Raw genomic sequence first — 19,093 nt, 5'->3', positions numbered from 1 at the left:
CCGTGACTGTATTTTTTCCATCATCTGTGCTGCATCTTACGTAGCTGATGCTAGAGTAAGCCAGTTTGTCGTGTCTTCTCCAAGGACACCGCTGAGTGGTGGTGCGGCAGAGATGAGCACGTCTGACGGCACTACGGAGACAGTGGGAGGACCCGGGCTTGTCGTGCTGCTGCTCAGAGTTTTGTGAGTTGCCTTCATCTCATCTGTAAGCGCCCTGGTTGAGCTGCTCGCTCGGCTCACTGCCTGAATGTGCGCTGCGACGTCATGAGGTGATCTGTCTCTACAGTCACACAGTTGTTGCTGTGTTGCAGTTCGTAGCGCACGCTCCCAGCTGATCTCTGAGAACTGTGACTCCGGCTTCTAAATGTCCGCTTCTTGAGGAGCCATTGGACGTACCCAGCGCTGGTTTGATTTCGGGATTTTTTATCGGCTCGTAGCTTGGTTCTGCCGCATCAATGTTACCATCTGCAGAAGCCGCGAAATTATATCAGACTAATTACGTCCGCAACTCTCGTGTCATCGGACTTTTGTGGGCCATCTTCACCATTTTGTTCGGTATTGTGAATGTGACAATTTTCTCTCAGCCATACTGGATTGGCGATGGCGTGGACACGCCACAGGCTGGCTACTTCGGCCTGTTTCACTACTGCGTCGGAGACGGACACTCCAGGGACCTGGTGTGTCAGGGGAGCTTCACTGAGTTCTCGGCGATTCCCTCTGGTGCGTTCAAGGCCGCCTCCTTCTTCATCGGCATGTCCATGATGTTGGTGGTCACCTGCATCGGCTGCTTCAGCCTCTTCTTCCTCCTCAGCACCTCCACCGTCTACAAGATCTGCGGCTGGATGCAGGCTGCCTCCGGTAAGCCACAGAGCCACTTTATATTAGACTCTTGTAGAAACTGTGCTGGAACATTGCAGGAGAAGCATGGGATATCGTTATCTTATGTGTATCCTGCCATGGTGCACTGTCCATGGTGCTGAAACTATCTCTGCATAACCACACTAATAGTCTGATGTAAGTGAATTAGGCAGCAGGCTTTTAATGTGCAGATCATTATTTCAAAATAAATGGGCATTAGGCACACAAGGTCTATGGGTGTCAAATAGTTAGGTTATATAAGCAGTAATGATGAAGATGAATACCATCAATTATAAATTACAACCACAGTTGTCAAGCTTCCTGTTTATAATCAGTATGATTTAGGATATAAATAATTACTTTTACAAATGCACAGCTAAAGCCTACCATAGTAATGTTGAATGTAAAAGAACATTGCCCAAATCTAAAAATTGTTGTTAATAATTTTATGGCCATTTCATTTTACGTCTCCATTTAAAAGGTATGAAGTTTGAGCACAGATAAAAATAAGTGCTATACTAACAAATCCTGGTTCATTTGCTATCAGTACATGTATAGGGGAAAAAAATAATAATAAAAAAAAAAAACCTGTGATAGTTTTGTCCATTCAAGTCAACCTGTGCTTCCTCATAGAGGTTCAAATAAACCTCGGTGTGACTCACAACTAAGAAGAGAATCAAGCAGGCCCATGTATACTGATAGTAGTATAAAGCATAAAACATCCATAAGTCAAGTTGACCAAGGAACTGATGAATTCAAGATAAACACCAAACTGATCACCTTTATCAATACAATATTTTGAACTAGTCCCCAATTTCAAATTTGTACATATTTCATACTAATTTTGCATAGTATTTTGGCTGACTTCTACATTAGCTCCAGATGTGTTCAAGATACAATCTGACATGAATACAGCTGTTAACACCAGTCACATTTCTCTTCCAGTCTGCAGTATGAGGCTACCTCTCTATCACTGAATCTTGCTGTTAAACATGGCTTCCCTCGACTCCACCGGTGTTCAGCAGGAATACTGTTTGCAACACAAATGAGGCAGATTCTTTGGCCCAGGCCCAGCTCCCGTTCTATGTGTTATGCTGGGGTTGAATTAATGCATTAAGTCAGTCTAATGAGAAGACTGCTGCTGAGATGAAAGGGAGAGGCAGCAGAAAGAGCCTGACCACGGCATACAGGCACTGGGACGCCTAATGAGAGCCTTCTTAACACTGTCTAACTCGTTCTCACTTAGCTCAAGGTTAAACTCACGTGCGGTTTTTCCACTGTCACCCACAGAGGACAGGTGGCGCCGTCTGCAGCAGCCCCATCACTGTCCGCACTGTTTTGTTTGGTGAAGATAAATGGTTATTACAGTAGTGACGTGCTGCGAGCAGGGGAGCACAGCGCAGAAATATGAATGATTGTTATAGTCACAGATGAGAAATAGAGCCTGAAATGGTCAGTGATTATTTCAATGGTCAATTAGTCACAATTTAAAGGTGCACTGTGTAACTTTTCTGGATTGGGGAATACATTACCTCCTTGTCTCCATGGATTGTTACTGATTTGTCTGGAATAGTCCACAGTATGGCATTAAACTTATCCATTTCAATGAAGACCAGTATATCTTTGAAGGCACTACCCACTTTCTGTAGCCCTAGACTTGAAAAAATTATTAGTCAGATGGCTGTTGTTAGTTTGTGATCACAATTATCCCAACACTGTATGTGTTGCTTCGTTCTTGAGCAAGACAGCATGCAGAGATTTGCCACATTTTAGTCACTACCAAGGCATCTACAGCAAGACCCCAGAAATAGCATATAACCACCAAGATACTGATTTTATAATATACAAGTTATCTGTATGTAATTTTTTGCTCTAATAATAATGCATGCATGTTCTTTTATAGACACTTCTTATGTCTTACTTTCAACTCTTCAACCACAGCTCTGGGGTCAAATGTCATGCCTTGGGACACATTGTTTATATTCAATACCAATAACAAGATCAAAACACTAATTCTGTAGTTTGTGAGCTACATTATATATAATACCAACAACTGTCAAATTAAGATACAAACACAAGTATAGTTTTTTAAAGATACAATAGATTTAATTGTCCCTTCTGTCATTCACTATTTTAAACAAGTCACAACCCATCAGATGACTGTGAGCAGGTCAGCTCTCTTGCTCCATCTCCCATGATGCTTCACTGGCCCAAGGGCAAGGGAGACACTTTCTGTATTCCAAGCAGCTTTCTCATCTCCTCCACACCAATCTATGCATTCGCTTCATCAATCACTATTTTTCTTTGTGTTTTCTCTGTCAGTTAACATCGCATGCCTTCTCTTATCACACAGTGTGCATGCATGACTTAAGGACGAAGATATGAGCGATGGTTCATTTAGTTTAAAGGCTATTCAGAGGACAAGGTCAGACAGTACGTGCCAGCCAAGTCTTCTGTGCATAAAACTCAGAGATGAAATCGTCTCGTACACTGGCTTTCACAAATCCCCTTGGGCTGGACAAAAGGTTATAGACTTTCACTTAGCAACATCACACATTCACAACACTGGCCATTCACAGTATTGTGTTGCCAAACCTGGAGTATGCAAGCTGTCTGTATTCAAGTAGTGATTTTGTACACAATGACCTATTAAAATATAAAAATGTGCACCCAGTGTAGTTTAATTATTGGGTATACTTTTTTTATGATTAACTGAATGGTATATTGTAAATAGTACTGTAATAAGCAAAAAAAACTTTTTCATAATCAAGTGAAGACTCATCAACAAATAATTGGTATGACTAAAATCTCTACACAGTACAAAAATGCAACAGTTTATTTACTTATTTATTTATTTATTTATTTTTTGCCTACATGAACGGATCCATTTCTGAGAGGCTTTGGTTAAAAGTTGAAAGTTTAATGCGAGCAGAGGGGCACTTTGAGCCTTAAGATGCTGAGTGCTCCTTACTCCCTGCTGCCCTAGATGGACTCTTATCCTTCTCTTACTTTCTTCACTAGAGCTATTTCTGTCCATGCATCTGCTCAAGTCCATACCATGCAGATGTAAGCATGAGATGCTCCTCCACTTCGCTGAGCACCACAGAATATGCAAAAGTCTATACATATCATTTTATCACTCCTCCATTTTTGTTCACTACAGAGTCTCCATGCTATCCACTTTGATTTAAGCTGCCCCAGTAGTCTTTGGTACTGGTATTGATTTGCATGCTCCATCGATATAGTTAGGTCTGCAGCATAGTACATGTCATAAATTATTTCACATTTTGTTCATTTTAACACACAATATTGAAAAACAACTTAACAAAAACAACTTAACAAAATAAACAAGTCTGCTTACTTCTGCCCCTTTTTGGTACGTGACTATGAATGTAATCACAAAGTGTCGCTCAACTCAACCATACAACTGTTACCTTACCTAGCATCTTTGTGACATGTCTGTGAAAAGCGCTATATAAATAAAACTTACTTGCTTACTTACAGTACATAACTAGCTATAAAGCTATAAAGGACAGTTATGTATTATGTCTCCTTTAACTGCAATTTCATACACATTGGTAATGAGTCATACAATGTGAGTATAGCCACAACATCAGACAAATTGCAGTCATACTGAGGATGACAATGGTGTGATAGACTCCTTCTTTGAAGGCTATATTAGATTTTTTATGTCCATTTTGTTAAATGGGGAATGAATGTTGAACTCACCGAAGAGCTGGACCACTGCTGTTAATATTCTATACACTTTACTTCTTTATGCTTAAGCAGCTTTTGATGCATTCATTAAAATATGGATGTACTTGGTTTGTACATGTGGCTCAGTGAACTTAAAGGAAAAAGCATTAAGCAATTTAATTTCCCCCAGGACATTAGCATTTAAATTTAAAATGTCCAAACTTGACTGAAAATTCCTTCATTCCCAAATGGAAAAAACAATATACTTATGTACATATGGATCTTAAAAGTGTAGGGTTCATGACCAAAATAATGAAAATTCCTGTCACATTTGGCTTTTTGTTGTGGATGTCCATCCCACTCTGATTCTCTATTACCTTTTGAAACATTCATCATGAATCATTCATTCATTCATTCATCATTCATCAGAACAATGAAAGATTATTTTTTTTTTTTTCAAAGTCTTGGTAAGTGCAGTAAATGTGCTGCACTAATTGCAGTTGAATCAGATTACAGTTCACAGATCTTTTTGCAACAACAATAGCTCCATAACTTTCCATAATAACTTTCCATAATAAGTCTCAAAGTAATCTCAAATGACAATAGTTATGCATTTGTTTTTGAATGCTGTCACCACTTTTTGAAGCTAATCTAAACAAAATAATTTCTTTTAACTTTATGCCAGTTTTTGTTGATGTGAATAGCCCTTAATTACAGATATATTAACCATAAACAATTTCAACAAATCTACATTTTAACAGTTAAACCACCGTAGCATTCTTACCATGCCCTCCAGCTCAGTATTACAATATGGACAGTTAGAATGTTACAATATGTGAACACAATATACCCGTGCTGTACATTGAGTCCCGCCTAAGCCTTCTCTCTGGTGACCCTGCCCATGTGTCGCTGCTCAAATTCAAATGACTCTTTAGATTCCCATTTGCCCTCGCCGCTCTTTATCCTCTGTGGACATAGGCCGCATCTGGACCTGTTACATAAGCCCCTCCCTCCAGCCCTCCAGAGCCCCTGCTGCTCTGCTGGCTGCATCGTACACACACCAGCCGCCTCCCTCTTGATCTCCCAGCATGCACCTCACCTCTTTCTGCTCACCTAATCGCCCAAAGTGTCAGTTCTATAATGGAGGAACAGGCTCATGCCAAATGCACTGTTAAGCTAGGGCTCTAGTTGTGCAATCTCTACTTTGTAAATTAAATGGGGTTTGTAGTTAAATTGAAAAAGTTACCTATGGTTTTCAGCATTGTGAGAGAGTTCCAGTGTCAGTGCAGACGTCTGTTCTCTCATTTGCTATTTTTGCCTATTTTTCCCTTAAAAATGTGTGTTTTTTTGTGCGATGGTATATAATTTTTGTTCAGAATATATATGTTAAAAGATAATAATAAAGATAATAATTTATAAATCAACATTGCAATGTATTTTACGGATGTGCCAAAATATTGAAATAACAAAGTATTATGACAGTATATTTAGTGATTGATATCATATTGATATTGTGGGCTACTGTATCCATATATATCACCATATGTACTTTTGGGTACATTTTCTTCTGTTTATTTATTTGTAACAGCACTATTCTGTTTCTTGTTTAGAGAAAGGAAACTTGTTTAAGCAGTTCATTTGACATCTCTATTGTTTGATCATTAAAATTAACATATTTCTTATTAAATTTGTGCAGGTAGGTTTAAAGTTTTAAATATTGTTGTTAAAATACATTTGGTTTTAAAAAATAGTGATATAGACTTAGACTTGGAGAAACGTTATTGATCCACAAGGGAAATACTTGGACACAGTAGCTCACATATCACAATATATTATAATACCAAAGAGTAAAAAGTATAAATGGTAATAATGATGTGTCAAATAAGGATATATATATATATATATATATATATATATATATATATATATATATATATATATATATATATATATATATATATATATATATATATATATATATATATATAAAATCAGAAATCAGAAAATCAAATGTCAAATGTAATAAATAAATTATTGAATATATTGCAAAATCGTTATATTATTGTATTAGGAGCAATGTATCTTGTATCGTATGAGACTGTTAGGGACCCTGTGATTCCCAGCTCTAATACATATAGCCTAATGCCTGATAACAGCATTAGTGTGTCTAGTCAGTACACATGTCTCTGTACGCTGTGTCCTTCTCCCACCTGCTTTCTCCCCTGTTCGCTCCCTTTCACTTCAATCACTGTGTGGTAATAAGGAGATGTGTGTGGACAATAGGAGCCAGACATCATACAGGCTCTGCATACAAAACACTTGGCCGCAGTCAGACCGATTTAAGGAGGATTGGAAATGGAAGACATCAAGACAATCATTAAGTTCAAGGAAATGGAGGAGCAGAGTGATTGGATAAACTTAGAATATCAGAGAAAGAAATCTTGTACATAAAGCAGCACTTAGTACTGTTTTATATGATAATTAGAAGTAGACCTATTGATTATTTTTGAACACTATTAAAAAACATTAAGACACAAATATTACTATTATTATTATATAACCTCCCTGTCTGCAACAAATGTATAATAGGTAACATTTAGTTTGAACAATATGCACCACTATTCTTAGTGAAAGACTTGTAGATCAGTAACATCATAACCTGTACAAAGGAGTGGACTAAGAGAGTGTAAGGTCACCTTTAGGTCCAGCTAGATGAAGTCAATCAAGGCTAGCAGTTATAGAGATGAACATGGAGCCAATTCCTATTGGGCATAGCAATTTATTTACAGACAAAATAGCAAAAGAAAAACACCAGGATCATGTAGAGCAAGTTAATATGGACATTTTAACACAATGACGAGTCTCACCGCAGCAGCTACAGAGAGAGGGGTGAAAAGTTTTCAATGTAAAGTCAGTTGGAAACATTCAATGGAGCTGGAAGCACACCAGTGGTCACTCCTTATTTGGAATGCAGTGGGTAGCAGGTTAACTATGTCCATTTATATATAAAGTCTATGGGTAACACCCAGACAAGCTGCAGTTTTGGAGAAATTTTGACCTAGTTTATTTGCCCTTGGGCTTTGTCATTCTTTCATTCTGCCAGTATGTTCACTTGAATGCCCTGTCATTTTAATTTGAGCAAAGTTGGGTGTTAGTGACAGCAATGGCTCTAGTGCAAACTGTTGCTATGTCCTTGGGCAAGACACTTCACCCACCTTGTCTAATATGAATGTGGTTCATGTGTGAAGTAGTACAAGCAGTAGTAGTTTATAGTAGGGTGCCAAGGTGCCAGTATTACTACTATTTGTCAGTGGTCCTTAACATTTTGTATCACCAATTCATATTAACTTAACTTAACTTCTACAAATGATATCCCTTAGAGGGTTCTTGTTTTTGCTCCCTTACCCTTAAGTGAATAAAAATGATGTGCTCATTGTGCAGAAAAGCAGTAAAGCTGTTGACATAGACTGTGCTTGGGAGCTGCCTGCCTCCAGCCACCAGCACTGGCACTCACCGAGGCAGAAATAGATCTGGACCAGAGACAGCTCATTTGAACCGCTCCTCGTCTTCTACAGCAGCGCAGCAAAGTTTGAAAGTTGCTCAAATTTTCTCTGCATTTTTTGACACTTAGAGAAGTTTTTTCTAAACTGTCATGAATTCTTGTTCATGAATTTCTGTCCAGTCAGCACAGAAAATAAGCAATGGTTCAGAATTTTCTTTTACGTGTAACTGTTCCCTCATAACATCACCTGTTAAGGGATTATGGGCAGATAATTAGACATTTATACCAAGTAAGCGTTAAGCAATATTACAATTCTAATTTTTCAGAGGTCTACAGTAATATATTGAAAGGCTAGAGGATTTGTCTTTGTTCTTGCTCTATAAATATGTTTAATACCATATTGTAGCACACATTTCAGGCAAAACAATAACATCTTCATGGAGACAAACAGTAAGTAAGTAACAGACCCTCCACCAGAAAAAATTACACAGTCCATCTTTAAAGACCCAGTGAAACATTATAAACTTAAAATCATTGCACACTTTGCAATTTGATATTTATTACCGTTTAACTTGTTACTCTGTTTTAATTGCAGCCTTATGGTCTCATAATAAATCTATTCACAAGTAAGAATGATTACTGCCCACATTAGATCTGCCCATATATGACCCTGTCATTTACCCTATAGACCCAGACTTGCCATTACTTAAACAATGACACATCTTCACAGCTCATTTAGTCCCTGTCTTAATCAAAGACTCGTAATTGCTCCCATTTATCTGGAAGTAATTATTCTTTATCATTGTCCTGGTATTATAGGTAATCCTTCTGGCTAGTCATTCACCCAGCTCTATAGTGAGATAGAGAGTGCTAATTGCTCATAGTTAAAAGATGGTTAATGCTGTCTATAGGTCATTAAGACTTAGGCAGGCCATGGCTCTGATTAGATTCATTTGTGTTTTCTTATCAGTAATTATGACGACAGGACTGGACAGCTACGGGAGAGAGAATATATGCTGGAATGACTCGAATTGGACAAAATTAATGGGCAAAATATGTTCAAAGTTATTGGATTTTTTGTGAAATTTCCATGAGTTTTAATTAATTTTTATATCATGATTTCATTCAACCTTATTCCAGTTAACTTTAAATACTAAAATCATGTTAGACAAACTTAAGCTACAAACTTCATGAATGTTGTATTTACAGTATAATATATGAAAGTAATTTTGTTAATTAAATATAGTTCACTCAATGGAATGCAACTAAATAAATATTTAATTATAATAACAAAAAAAAAATCTATTATTGCCTGTCTTGCCTCATATCTGACTTGTAACTTGTTCTGTTTGAGACAAATAATGGCATACTGTGGAACATTCTAGCCAAAACAATAACATCTGGTCTCTCAGCTGACACACACCCCATTGGAAAGTGCACCAACCTGTTACCAACCATCCAAACTTATATTTTTTGCAAAGTTAACCATCATGTCCTATTTGTGACTCACACAAACTTTGTCTCTGAACCGAAAGTTCATTTTTTTGAGTTTTCAGTTTTTGTTCTGAGTTCAGGTCCAGGGAGCCTAGCCATGCATATTTATAGACACCTGCAGTGGGATAAACTAAACACTCTGAGCTGTTCTAGAGTCAAGAATTATCTTTTTTTTTCTGAGTTGAATTTTAGGTCATTACCACAACTTTAGTCTCAGTAAGGTCTACTTTTCCTGCAGTAATTCCTTTGAAGTATATTGTACGATGCATAGCTGTACACACAGGACCTTTCATGTTTACAGATTTGCATGTGACAGCTCTTACAGTGATTGTGGCCCATATAGTGTGAGACAGCATGCTCTGCAAAGTGTGTATGCATAATTTAGTTTGTCAGCGCTATGTAAATGTGGAGCGTGGGAAAACTCATATGAAATTGTGGAAGCTTATAACGTTTAAATCACCTTATGTAATCTACCTACATTATTCAAGCATTGGTTTAAGGTCAGACACTGCAGGCAAACCTACTTTTCTTAAGTTTTAGGGTGAGTTGGCTTTCATTATATTAGTTTTCAAAATGTATAATCTAAAAAAAAAAACAACATTAAAGAAATATAAAAAACACACACAAACACACTGACCCAAAGATGTCAATTAAGGTTGCATGCAGCCATCACATTTTTCAGTTATGTGTATTAATTTATTGAGGTATCTTATGCAAAACTGACTGTTTGGAGCTTTCAACCATGTTGTTCCTTTATCAAAAACATGCCTGAAGATATTTTTATATGTCATCCATGCATGTTTGGGTAATCTAGCGATCTCTCCATAGCCCTGCTCAGACCTCTCTTACAGTCAATAATATGATACTTTCCAAAGCTCTACCCATAAGCCTACATCACCCATCGCCCACAAGGCAATTTTCCATTATTATACAAAAGCATGATACAAAACAGTACACTGCAACTTCACACACCTGATGTGATGTGCAGTATTTTTTTTTTAAAGTAGTCATTAAAAGGTAAAATATGTAATGTGTAAAGTAAAGTGTAACAGCCCATCTTTCTATCAAAAATAAGCTCAACATTTTTTATGACAATAAATTGAGCAAAGAAATTTCCAGGTACTAGAGATGTAGTTTTAATTTGCCTCTAAAATGTTAATTTATGGAAAACATTTCTTTCATCTATTTGTGTCTAAAATCTGCTGCTATCATAAACCTATCCTATTCAAAAACACTGTCTCTTGCCTCCTGTTAAGTACTAAAGTGCAATTATCAAAACAAATGAGTTAGTAGGAGAAGACAAAAGATTTAACAAAAGTGCTAAAATAAAAGATGACTGTTCAGTACTGAAATCATATTACCACCTGCCACCACCCGCATTTGACTGTAAAATGTTGTCTTTATCCCAAAATCTAATCATGCCAGTGCTGTGATGAAACTGACCTGAACCTGTGGCCACCTGCACCACTTGGAAAAGCCACAAAACGGATTCAAAAATGATTCTTTCAATACACACCAGATTTAGTATAGTCTCTTTGGGAAATTAGCCAACAAGCTTTCAACAAATCACTTTCCTACCATCTGCCCATATACCCCCTGGACTGCACTGCATCTCATCCGCCCTACCTCCAATATATTACATAAGACACATTCACAGCCAACAAGCTTTTGCCTGGTAGATTTGTTTCTGCATGCGTGGTCCCTCTGTGCCAGGGAAGAGTAGAAGACAAAGAGAAAAAAAGATAAAAGAAAGACTTGAGTGTTAGGAATTGCTGCATAGGCCAAGGGGCATCTGCGTATGGTTCTATTGTGCTATCATTACCGGCTGTATCCAAGGAACAGAGTGGATTAATTTATTATTAGTCTGTCTAAAGCTGAAAATACTCCACCTTGTGATGTCATGCAGTGGTCATTTTCAAGTTAACAGCTTTACCTCTTGCATTGTTTATTATTGTGTAGTGGGTTCAGGTAGCCATAAAGCATGTAATGTTTTTCCTCAATGTTAATGTGTCAAAAGATGATAACATTTAGTGTAAGAATTTTAGCAAGTTTGGCTCACACACATTGGTTAATTTATTTGCCACACAGTAGGAAGGTTTCCGGTTTGAATTCCAGACTGGACAGGACTAAGGTTCATCTATGAAATTTCACTATACAAATTGTGTGTATAATGACAAATAAAACTCACAGCCTAAACTATGATTGGCAACAGATACATATGATCTAAATTTACAGCTTTTGCAGAGTTCTGCAGTGGTCTGTGGAAATACATGCATCATGACTTATGGTGCTTGTGCTACTTGTGTGCTGATCCAACAGATAGGTTTATGCATAACTTGAGGGGGACAATTGACATTTATGGGCTTATAACTATGCCATATGTGTACTCTCTCATCATCTCATCTCATCTCTCATTATTATATTTTTTTTATTGATTTATGCATGTTTTGAGAAATGTTATAATATAATACATATATATAATATATAATATAAGTGCTCAGAAAATTGTCATGTCTATCTACCTCCTGTGGCACCCATTTTTCTGTATTGCTAATGGATAATAAAAAAAAAAAAATTAAATAAAAAATCTGATTCTGGTCATAACAGAATTGAAAAAATGTAATAATTTGTTTTCTTCATCTTTGAATAGGAAGGGACTATTTTCTATTTTTAGAACAATATTACGAATGTACGGCTTTCCTTTGGGATAGTAAAGTATCCATCTATCTATCTCTTAGGTATTGTAGGTCTTCTTTAGATGTTCTTGCCTCTCAAAGCATCCCTCTTGGTACAGCTTGTTCTCAGGGGAGCAGTAAAGAGACAGGTATAAAGAGTTGAGCTGAGAGAGTCCAGGATAACGCCGTCAGCTAAAATATGTTCTGAGCCAGGCCCTGACTGACAGCTGGACCCAGGTGTGCAGCTGCTGCTATTTCTGGGACCACAGTTTGGGTTTTGTAAAAGTGAAGCAGTGGGGAGCTTTGGTCTGGTGCACTGAAAGACTGAGAGACACAATAGAATGTGCAAAGATTTAGTTTAGATATTATGAGGACACACTGGCATTCAATATAAAAGGATTTGATAGCCATCTGTTATTTGTGTAAACTATTTAATTAATGAAGGATGAAAGTAGTTGGAGCTTTTACTTGGTTGTGTTTTGTTTCTTGGAACAGCCTCCATTCAATATCAATGCATGTGTTAGTAGGCCTGTCGCAATATCAAATGTTGTGATAGCAAAAAAAATAAAGCATTATAAAACATATAATGCTACAGAAAATATTAGCAATAATAAAAGTTATTCTTATTAATGGATAAGTTAATATAGTGATTATAGAGACAGGTGACGTGTTGTTTCATTGTTTACTCTATGTCACCCTATAGCTGCAAACTCTAATCTCTCCCAGTTCTCATAATCATACCCAGTTACTTAATGCTAAATGAACATTATACAGATTTGTATGAGAAAGCTTTGATTTTTTGTTGTCCATGTGGGTAAACCTACTGGCACATTCCATCAAAGCACGTCATCAAAGTTGTCTTTATTTTTCCTCGCTTGCCCAGAAAATGTAATTTTCACATCTAAATGGATTTTGGACAGCACTCTCCCAGTCATCAGTTTTCATTTTCCCTCTCTGTTTTCCATCTTCTGCTGGAACCAACAGCAAAAACAGCTCATACATATTGGGCTGTTTCATTATACAAAGTCTGGCCTTAAACCAATGTCCATCCATCCAAGTCAAAAGTAGTGGCATGCCATATTTGTTATTCCAGAAACATTTTAGCACATCAAGTGGCTGGGTCTTGCATTATACTTTATTATCAACATTGAGGGAAAATTAAGTAAATTTTATTGTGAAGTAAAGAGTAGATTAGGTATAAATTCACACACTGTATACAATAATAGCTATTCAAAATTAGATAAAACTTGAAATGACATTATCAAAAAAATGTTAACATTCTTTGAAAAACCTAAATAAAATTCCCTATTTTACCTTTTCACAACTGTAATCTGGCATACATGATTATCCACTATTTGACAAACTAAAGTGTAACTAACAAACCACTAAGACTTACTAATATATTTACCTTACTAGGGCTAACTAAAACTAAACCAGCCCTAAATGACTATTATTATAAAATGACATAAATTACACATTGAGAGAGTGAGTGTTGTGCATTTGCTTTGGCTTTGGTGCAGTTATGGATTACAGTTGCCATGAGGATTGTGGTTATAGAGTATGAAGAGAACATGTGCTTCTCCACTCACCACAAGCTGTTTGTGGGACAGATTTGGCACACTGCAGGCAGCTCCCTCTGTTGGTTTAAGCCTGGACGGTACATCCTTCAAAGATGTTTACGTGCACTGCATAGGACAGCTTTGTCATGAATTACCCACACCATCTTTCAGACACATGCTTGGATTTTCTTGGTAACATTTTTGTTTTGTTGTGGTGTTTCTGGGGTTCAGTGGTCAGTACAAACATGGTCCAAAGATGAACAGATGATGCATGTGGGGACTGGAGGATAGCTTGTGAGATTTGATCCAAAAGGCACATGCTCAAACTCTTCAGTGGTAATATCTAACAACGTTAGGACTGGACAATATTGCAAATATTTAGGAATAGCAGTTTTTCTATTTGAGATATTTGTCACCAAATATATACATAATAATTTCTTCATGTTGAGTTGCAGTATATGAATCAGAAATCCTTTAAAGGTGCAGTCAGTGTTAAACTGTCTTTAAAATACTATCTTTTATGGCCTCCTGTGATATGTCTATTGTTATATAAACCCTAGAGATGCACCATGTCAAAAACTAAAGACATGTGCTTATCCAATAGATCGATAACATAACAGATAATAAAGAAATAGGTTTTGTGTTGCTCAACCAACATTAATTTCTATTCAGTTTATCTATGTATAGCTCAAAATCACAACAGCAGCTGTCAATCAACAAAATGTTGATTTAACTAACAGAAAGTTATAAAATCAACCAGTGAAATTGTAATTTGTGAATAACAGTTCAAATCTAATTGTGATTTTACCATAACTGCAACATATGGTGAAGATGGATTTCATTTCCGGTTTATCCATCTATACACTGATTCAAAGTCAAAATGTCTACCCGTCACAATTTTTTTCTTATATAATACTCACACTTAATGTTGAAAGTTTGTTATATTCTTTATGCAGCCTGATAATAGTGAAGTCAGCTTTTTATGTCAGGCCCTTTCTCACCTCTCTGCCGCAGCACCCCACCTCGGAGCAGAACTGAACTTCTTCAAAATAACAATGAGAAGAGAGAGTTTGCCCCTGAGCGAAAATATTCGACATAAATGCAGTTTCTTAAAATCCAAGAGGGAGAAGGAGAGAAGCAGAGGGAGAGATAGAATGAGAGAGAGGGGGGGGGGGGGGGGGGGGAGAGCAAGAGAGGAAGAGTGACAGGGAGAAAGTGTAGCAAAGAGAGAGAATGAGAGATAGAGGGGAGAAAGAGATAGAATGAGATAGATAGAGAGAGACAGAAGGGGGTGATAGAGAGAGAGAGAAAAGGAGGGGAGAGTGATAGGGTGAAAGAGAGAGAAAGAGAGAGGAAATGATAGCAAAAGAGAGAGAATGAGAAGGAGAGATAGAGGGAGGGAGGGGGAGAGAGAAAGACTGATAGGGGGAGAATGAATAAGAGAGAGGTGGGGGGGAGAAAGAGGGGAAGAGAGCAACAGAGATGAAGAGAGAAGGAGGGAGAGAGTGTATGCAGTTGTGTTTTGCTGCAGCACCTCAGAAGACACTGTGGAGATGAGAGAGATTCTAATGAAGAGGGAAATTAGCCCTTGGACAGAAACAGACTGTGGGCAGGCAGAAGGTCTAATGTTACTTTACCGTAGCTTATGGTGCGTTCCAGTCGTCTGCAGGGATCAGGTTTTCCGAGTTCTGACTTGTACATGACGACTGGGATGCAATCTCAGAATTGATCCTCGGAATCTCTGAGACCACTGCAGAGTTTGAGTTAAAAATCCGACATGGCTGCACACTTTTTTGTCAGTGTGCATTGTGTCACCATGGTAACTAATGAACACGAACATAAAAGAGATACATGTAGGACCCCCAGCATGATGTATCAATAGTCGAGTCATTGTTTTTCTGACTTGAAAACTAAAACAGGCATCCAATGTTTAAGTCATAGATCACGTCATTCCGAGATCCAAGTTCCGAACTCCGAGAGCGACTGGAACGCAGCATTATAGAAGAATAGAGAGGAGTTTGGTGGTGCCATAATGAACTATGAAGTAACACTAATATGGCAATGCATCACAGCTCTCTTACACTAGATGACCCACTTAAACTGCTTTACAGAACAAGCTTTGTAAATGTGCACAGATATGCAAAGAAATGAAAAATGAAGACTATCGAAGTTTAAACTTAAAGGTTCTTAGGAGTGTTTTTATTTTACAAGCTTGCTATCTAAACCAAGGTAAAGTGGTTCTGAGGAAGGAATAACAATTGGATTAAACCAGGACTAATGCGCAAAGAAACTAAAATGAAAACTACATGCAATTAGTGTGACCACAGCATTTTTCTACCTCACTGTATTATATAAACCTCTTGAACAGTTTCACAACGGTGTTCATTAAAGGAAGGATAAGTGCTCTCTTACTAGTTTAAAGGGCCCATATCACACTAGTTACTGATCTGTGTTATAATGCTGTTTCTTCATCAGAAATATAGCTGGAATTTTCTTTTGTTACAATCACACATGTTTATCACAAACCCTGTGTATTTTGGCTAAATTTTTCTTTCAGACTGAAAACTCTCTCTTCCACCTTGTGATGTAATGTGACAATACAAGAAGTGCTCCACTGTGTTTTTAAACTCCACACACCTTCACTAGAATAATTTGGATAATTTCAATCCTGGGATTTTCCAAAATCTAGTGAACTAAAGGTAAAAGGAGTTGTTAACTTGAAAACTACCATTACATGACATCGCTGAGCATTTTGAGCTTTGGAGAAGTAGACAGACTAATAATGCAGCATTACTCAAAATGTCTGAACCATAGAGTGTATATATGGTTGGAGATAGCTAATGCGCTACCCGCCATGTGCCAAATAGGAAATTTGCAAGGAGGCTCTTCCGGCTCCTTCTGACCCAATTCTGGCTCCAATTGGGATCTTACATTGGGATCTTGTCACCCCTCTCTCTGTAACTGCTGCAGTGACCCTTGTCATTTAGGTCTTAAAATGTTTGTGTTAACAAATTTATTTATATTTGAGCTGCAGAGGCTGCACTAGCACTGAGTGAATATTGGGGGCAGGTGCTGGGTAGTGAGGACTGAGCTCAGTGAGAGAGCATTTTTAAACCAAATGGATTTCAGCATTGAAACTGGCACCCCAAAAGAGGGACTCTAATAATCTCTAAACTACCAAATAACAGCTATTTGTACTACTTTTGTCTCTGTCCTTTCCATAAAAAAGTAAAGGTATTAGGCTCTTTAATGTCTGGACTTGCTTGTTTGTTGCAGGAGTGTGCCTGGTCCTGGGCTGCATGATCTACCCTGATGGCTGGGATAGTGACACAGTGAGGAAGATGTGTGGGGAGCAGACAGACAAGTACAGCATCGGGGCATGTTCTGTCCGCTGGGCCTACATCTTGGCCATCATGGGCATCCTGGACGCCCTCATCCTCTCCTTTTTGGCCTTTGTCCTGGGGAACAGACAGGATGGGCTCATGTCCGAGGAGCTGCTGGCAGAAAGCAAGGGTGAGCAAGAGAGGCTCTGGCAAAATGTCTGACACGATGGGTTAATTTGGGGAAGGACCATACCAAGACAATTCAAAGTGACAAACTATTCCATCTTTTGAATGGTGAATAGTACTCAAAATGGTGCCTATAAACAGGATGCTGAAACCCATGAATATTAAATTGGGTTCATGTCATTTCATAACATTCCAGTGTGTTAAAAACGATAATGATGATGATAAATTGACCTTGTATCTCTACATATCTTTATAATTACTGGACATCATGAAACAAAATTTATCCCAAAGTTCAATGTCATCTCCATTATTAACACAAATGAACTAAGGTGAAGTAATTATACGCTATAAGGGATGACATTATTCAATCACAAAAGTGTGCTGTCAGTTGAAATCACTTTAAGACCTCTAGCAGCAGATTGATATTTTTCAGTTTCTTTCAAAAACAGTGACTCACCCATAGTCTTACATAGGCCTATTTTTTTTAATAACAAAAACAAAATTACTCATTAGTTGACAACATGGCCAACATGATATGATTTTAAGCTACATATTGATTTGCAGACCTAGCAGTACTATGTAACTATAACAGCATTTCATCTCTCAACTGTTTGGAGCATGTACACAACTTGTCAGAAAACCCTTTTGAATGGATGCAATTAATTAGAACCAAAATATAACAACATCTTCTCAAATAAAATATTTAAAACTAATGTTGCATATCTGAACTCTGAAATTGATAGCACACGCTTAAAGGTACAACAAATCCTTAAAAACAAGGTGACCCTACTATGAAAAACATGTTAAAGTTTACAAATCTTGAATTCATGAGTCCATAATTAGCAACATAGTGCAGCCTTGGCATAAACCAGGGCCCATAGTTTCTCTGGAGAATCCATGTTACACAGTCTATATGTATGAATAATTCAACACTATGCAAGTGCCATCTGTTGGTTGTTTTGTGCATTACAAGCTTACCAGGGTAGATGTATTTGACAAAGTGCTAAGTGAAAATCTATTTATAGCCTGACCTTGAGAGCTGGATTTTATAATAATTTCTTCAACATTTTATCTCTTTTTTTTTTGCAGAAGGAGGGAATGCCTAAACTGAATGGAATTGAAAGGTAAGCATAAACAATGTAATTTAAAGATACATTATGTAACATTTCTGATGGGGAGTTTGCCCCTTGTTTGTCTCAATGGAACTGTTACTGAGTGGCCTAGAATGTTTCACAGTATATCATTAAACATACTACTATAATTTTGCATTTGATCAATTACAAGTGTTTTTATTGCTGCAAAAATTTTGAAAAACATATTCTTATAGCTCTGACCTGTTTACTTGTCTCTATGGAGATTTAAAGTGAACCTATAAGGCAAAATTTACTTTTTAGAGCTTTTAACCATGTTATATTTGTTTTCCCTTATTATTTACCCCCTGATGGTTGTATTTAGTGTGATTCAGGTATGTTTGAGTCATTTTTATCCACTTTTTATATAGCATCTGTACTTACTTTGTTCTACAATTTTATTTTCTTAATCAGTGATATGCATAGGATTCAGCAGCATGACAGGGTCATTTTAGTATAATGAAAATGGTCCTGTCAGCTGCCATAGATTATAACTATAGCAGACACAAGCACAATATGTTCTTTAATGCTATACTGTGGAGCATTCCAGGCAAAGCAATAACATTTCCATCCCCATTAGAAAGGTTACACAGTGCACCTTTTACGTAACCTTTTCCAGACAAATGCTAATATTATTTTTCTTTTAGATTGGAGTCCTTCTTGGGTCCGT

General features: G+C 37.3%; 1 protein-coding gene across 1 annotated transcript; it reads left to right on the top strand.

The window, feature by feature from the left end:
• Positions 1-446: 446 nt before the first annotated feature.
• Positions 447-17,329, top strand: LOC110169440 (LHFPL tetraspan subfamily member 3 protein-like). Its single transcript, XM_020934981.2, has 2 exons — positions 447-858; positions 17,061-17,329. The coding sequence occupies exons 1-2, from the start codon at positions 456-458 to the stop codon at positions 17,327-17,329; spliced, it is 672 nt and encodes a 223-aa protein (XP_020790640.2). The 5' UTR covers positions 447-455.
• Positions 17,330-19,093: the final 1,764 nt, after the last annotated feature.

This window comes from Boleophthalmus pectinirostris, unplaced genomic scaffold, assembly GCF_026225935.1.
Source record: "Boleophthalmus pectinirostris isolate CB_2022bp ecotype Guang Dong unplaced genomic scaffold, ASM2622593v1 HiC_scaffold_2, whole genome shotgun sequence".
Classification (NCBI taxonomy): domain Eukaryota; kingdom Metazoa; phylum Chordata; class Actinopteri; order Gobiiformes; family Gobiidae; genus Boleophthalmus; species Boleophthalmus pectinirostris.
This window is presented reverse-complemented; position numbering and strand designations above follow the sequence as displayed.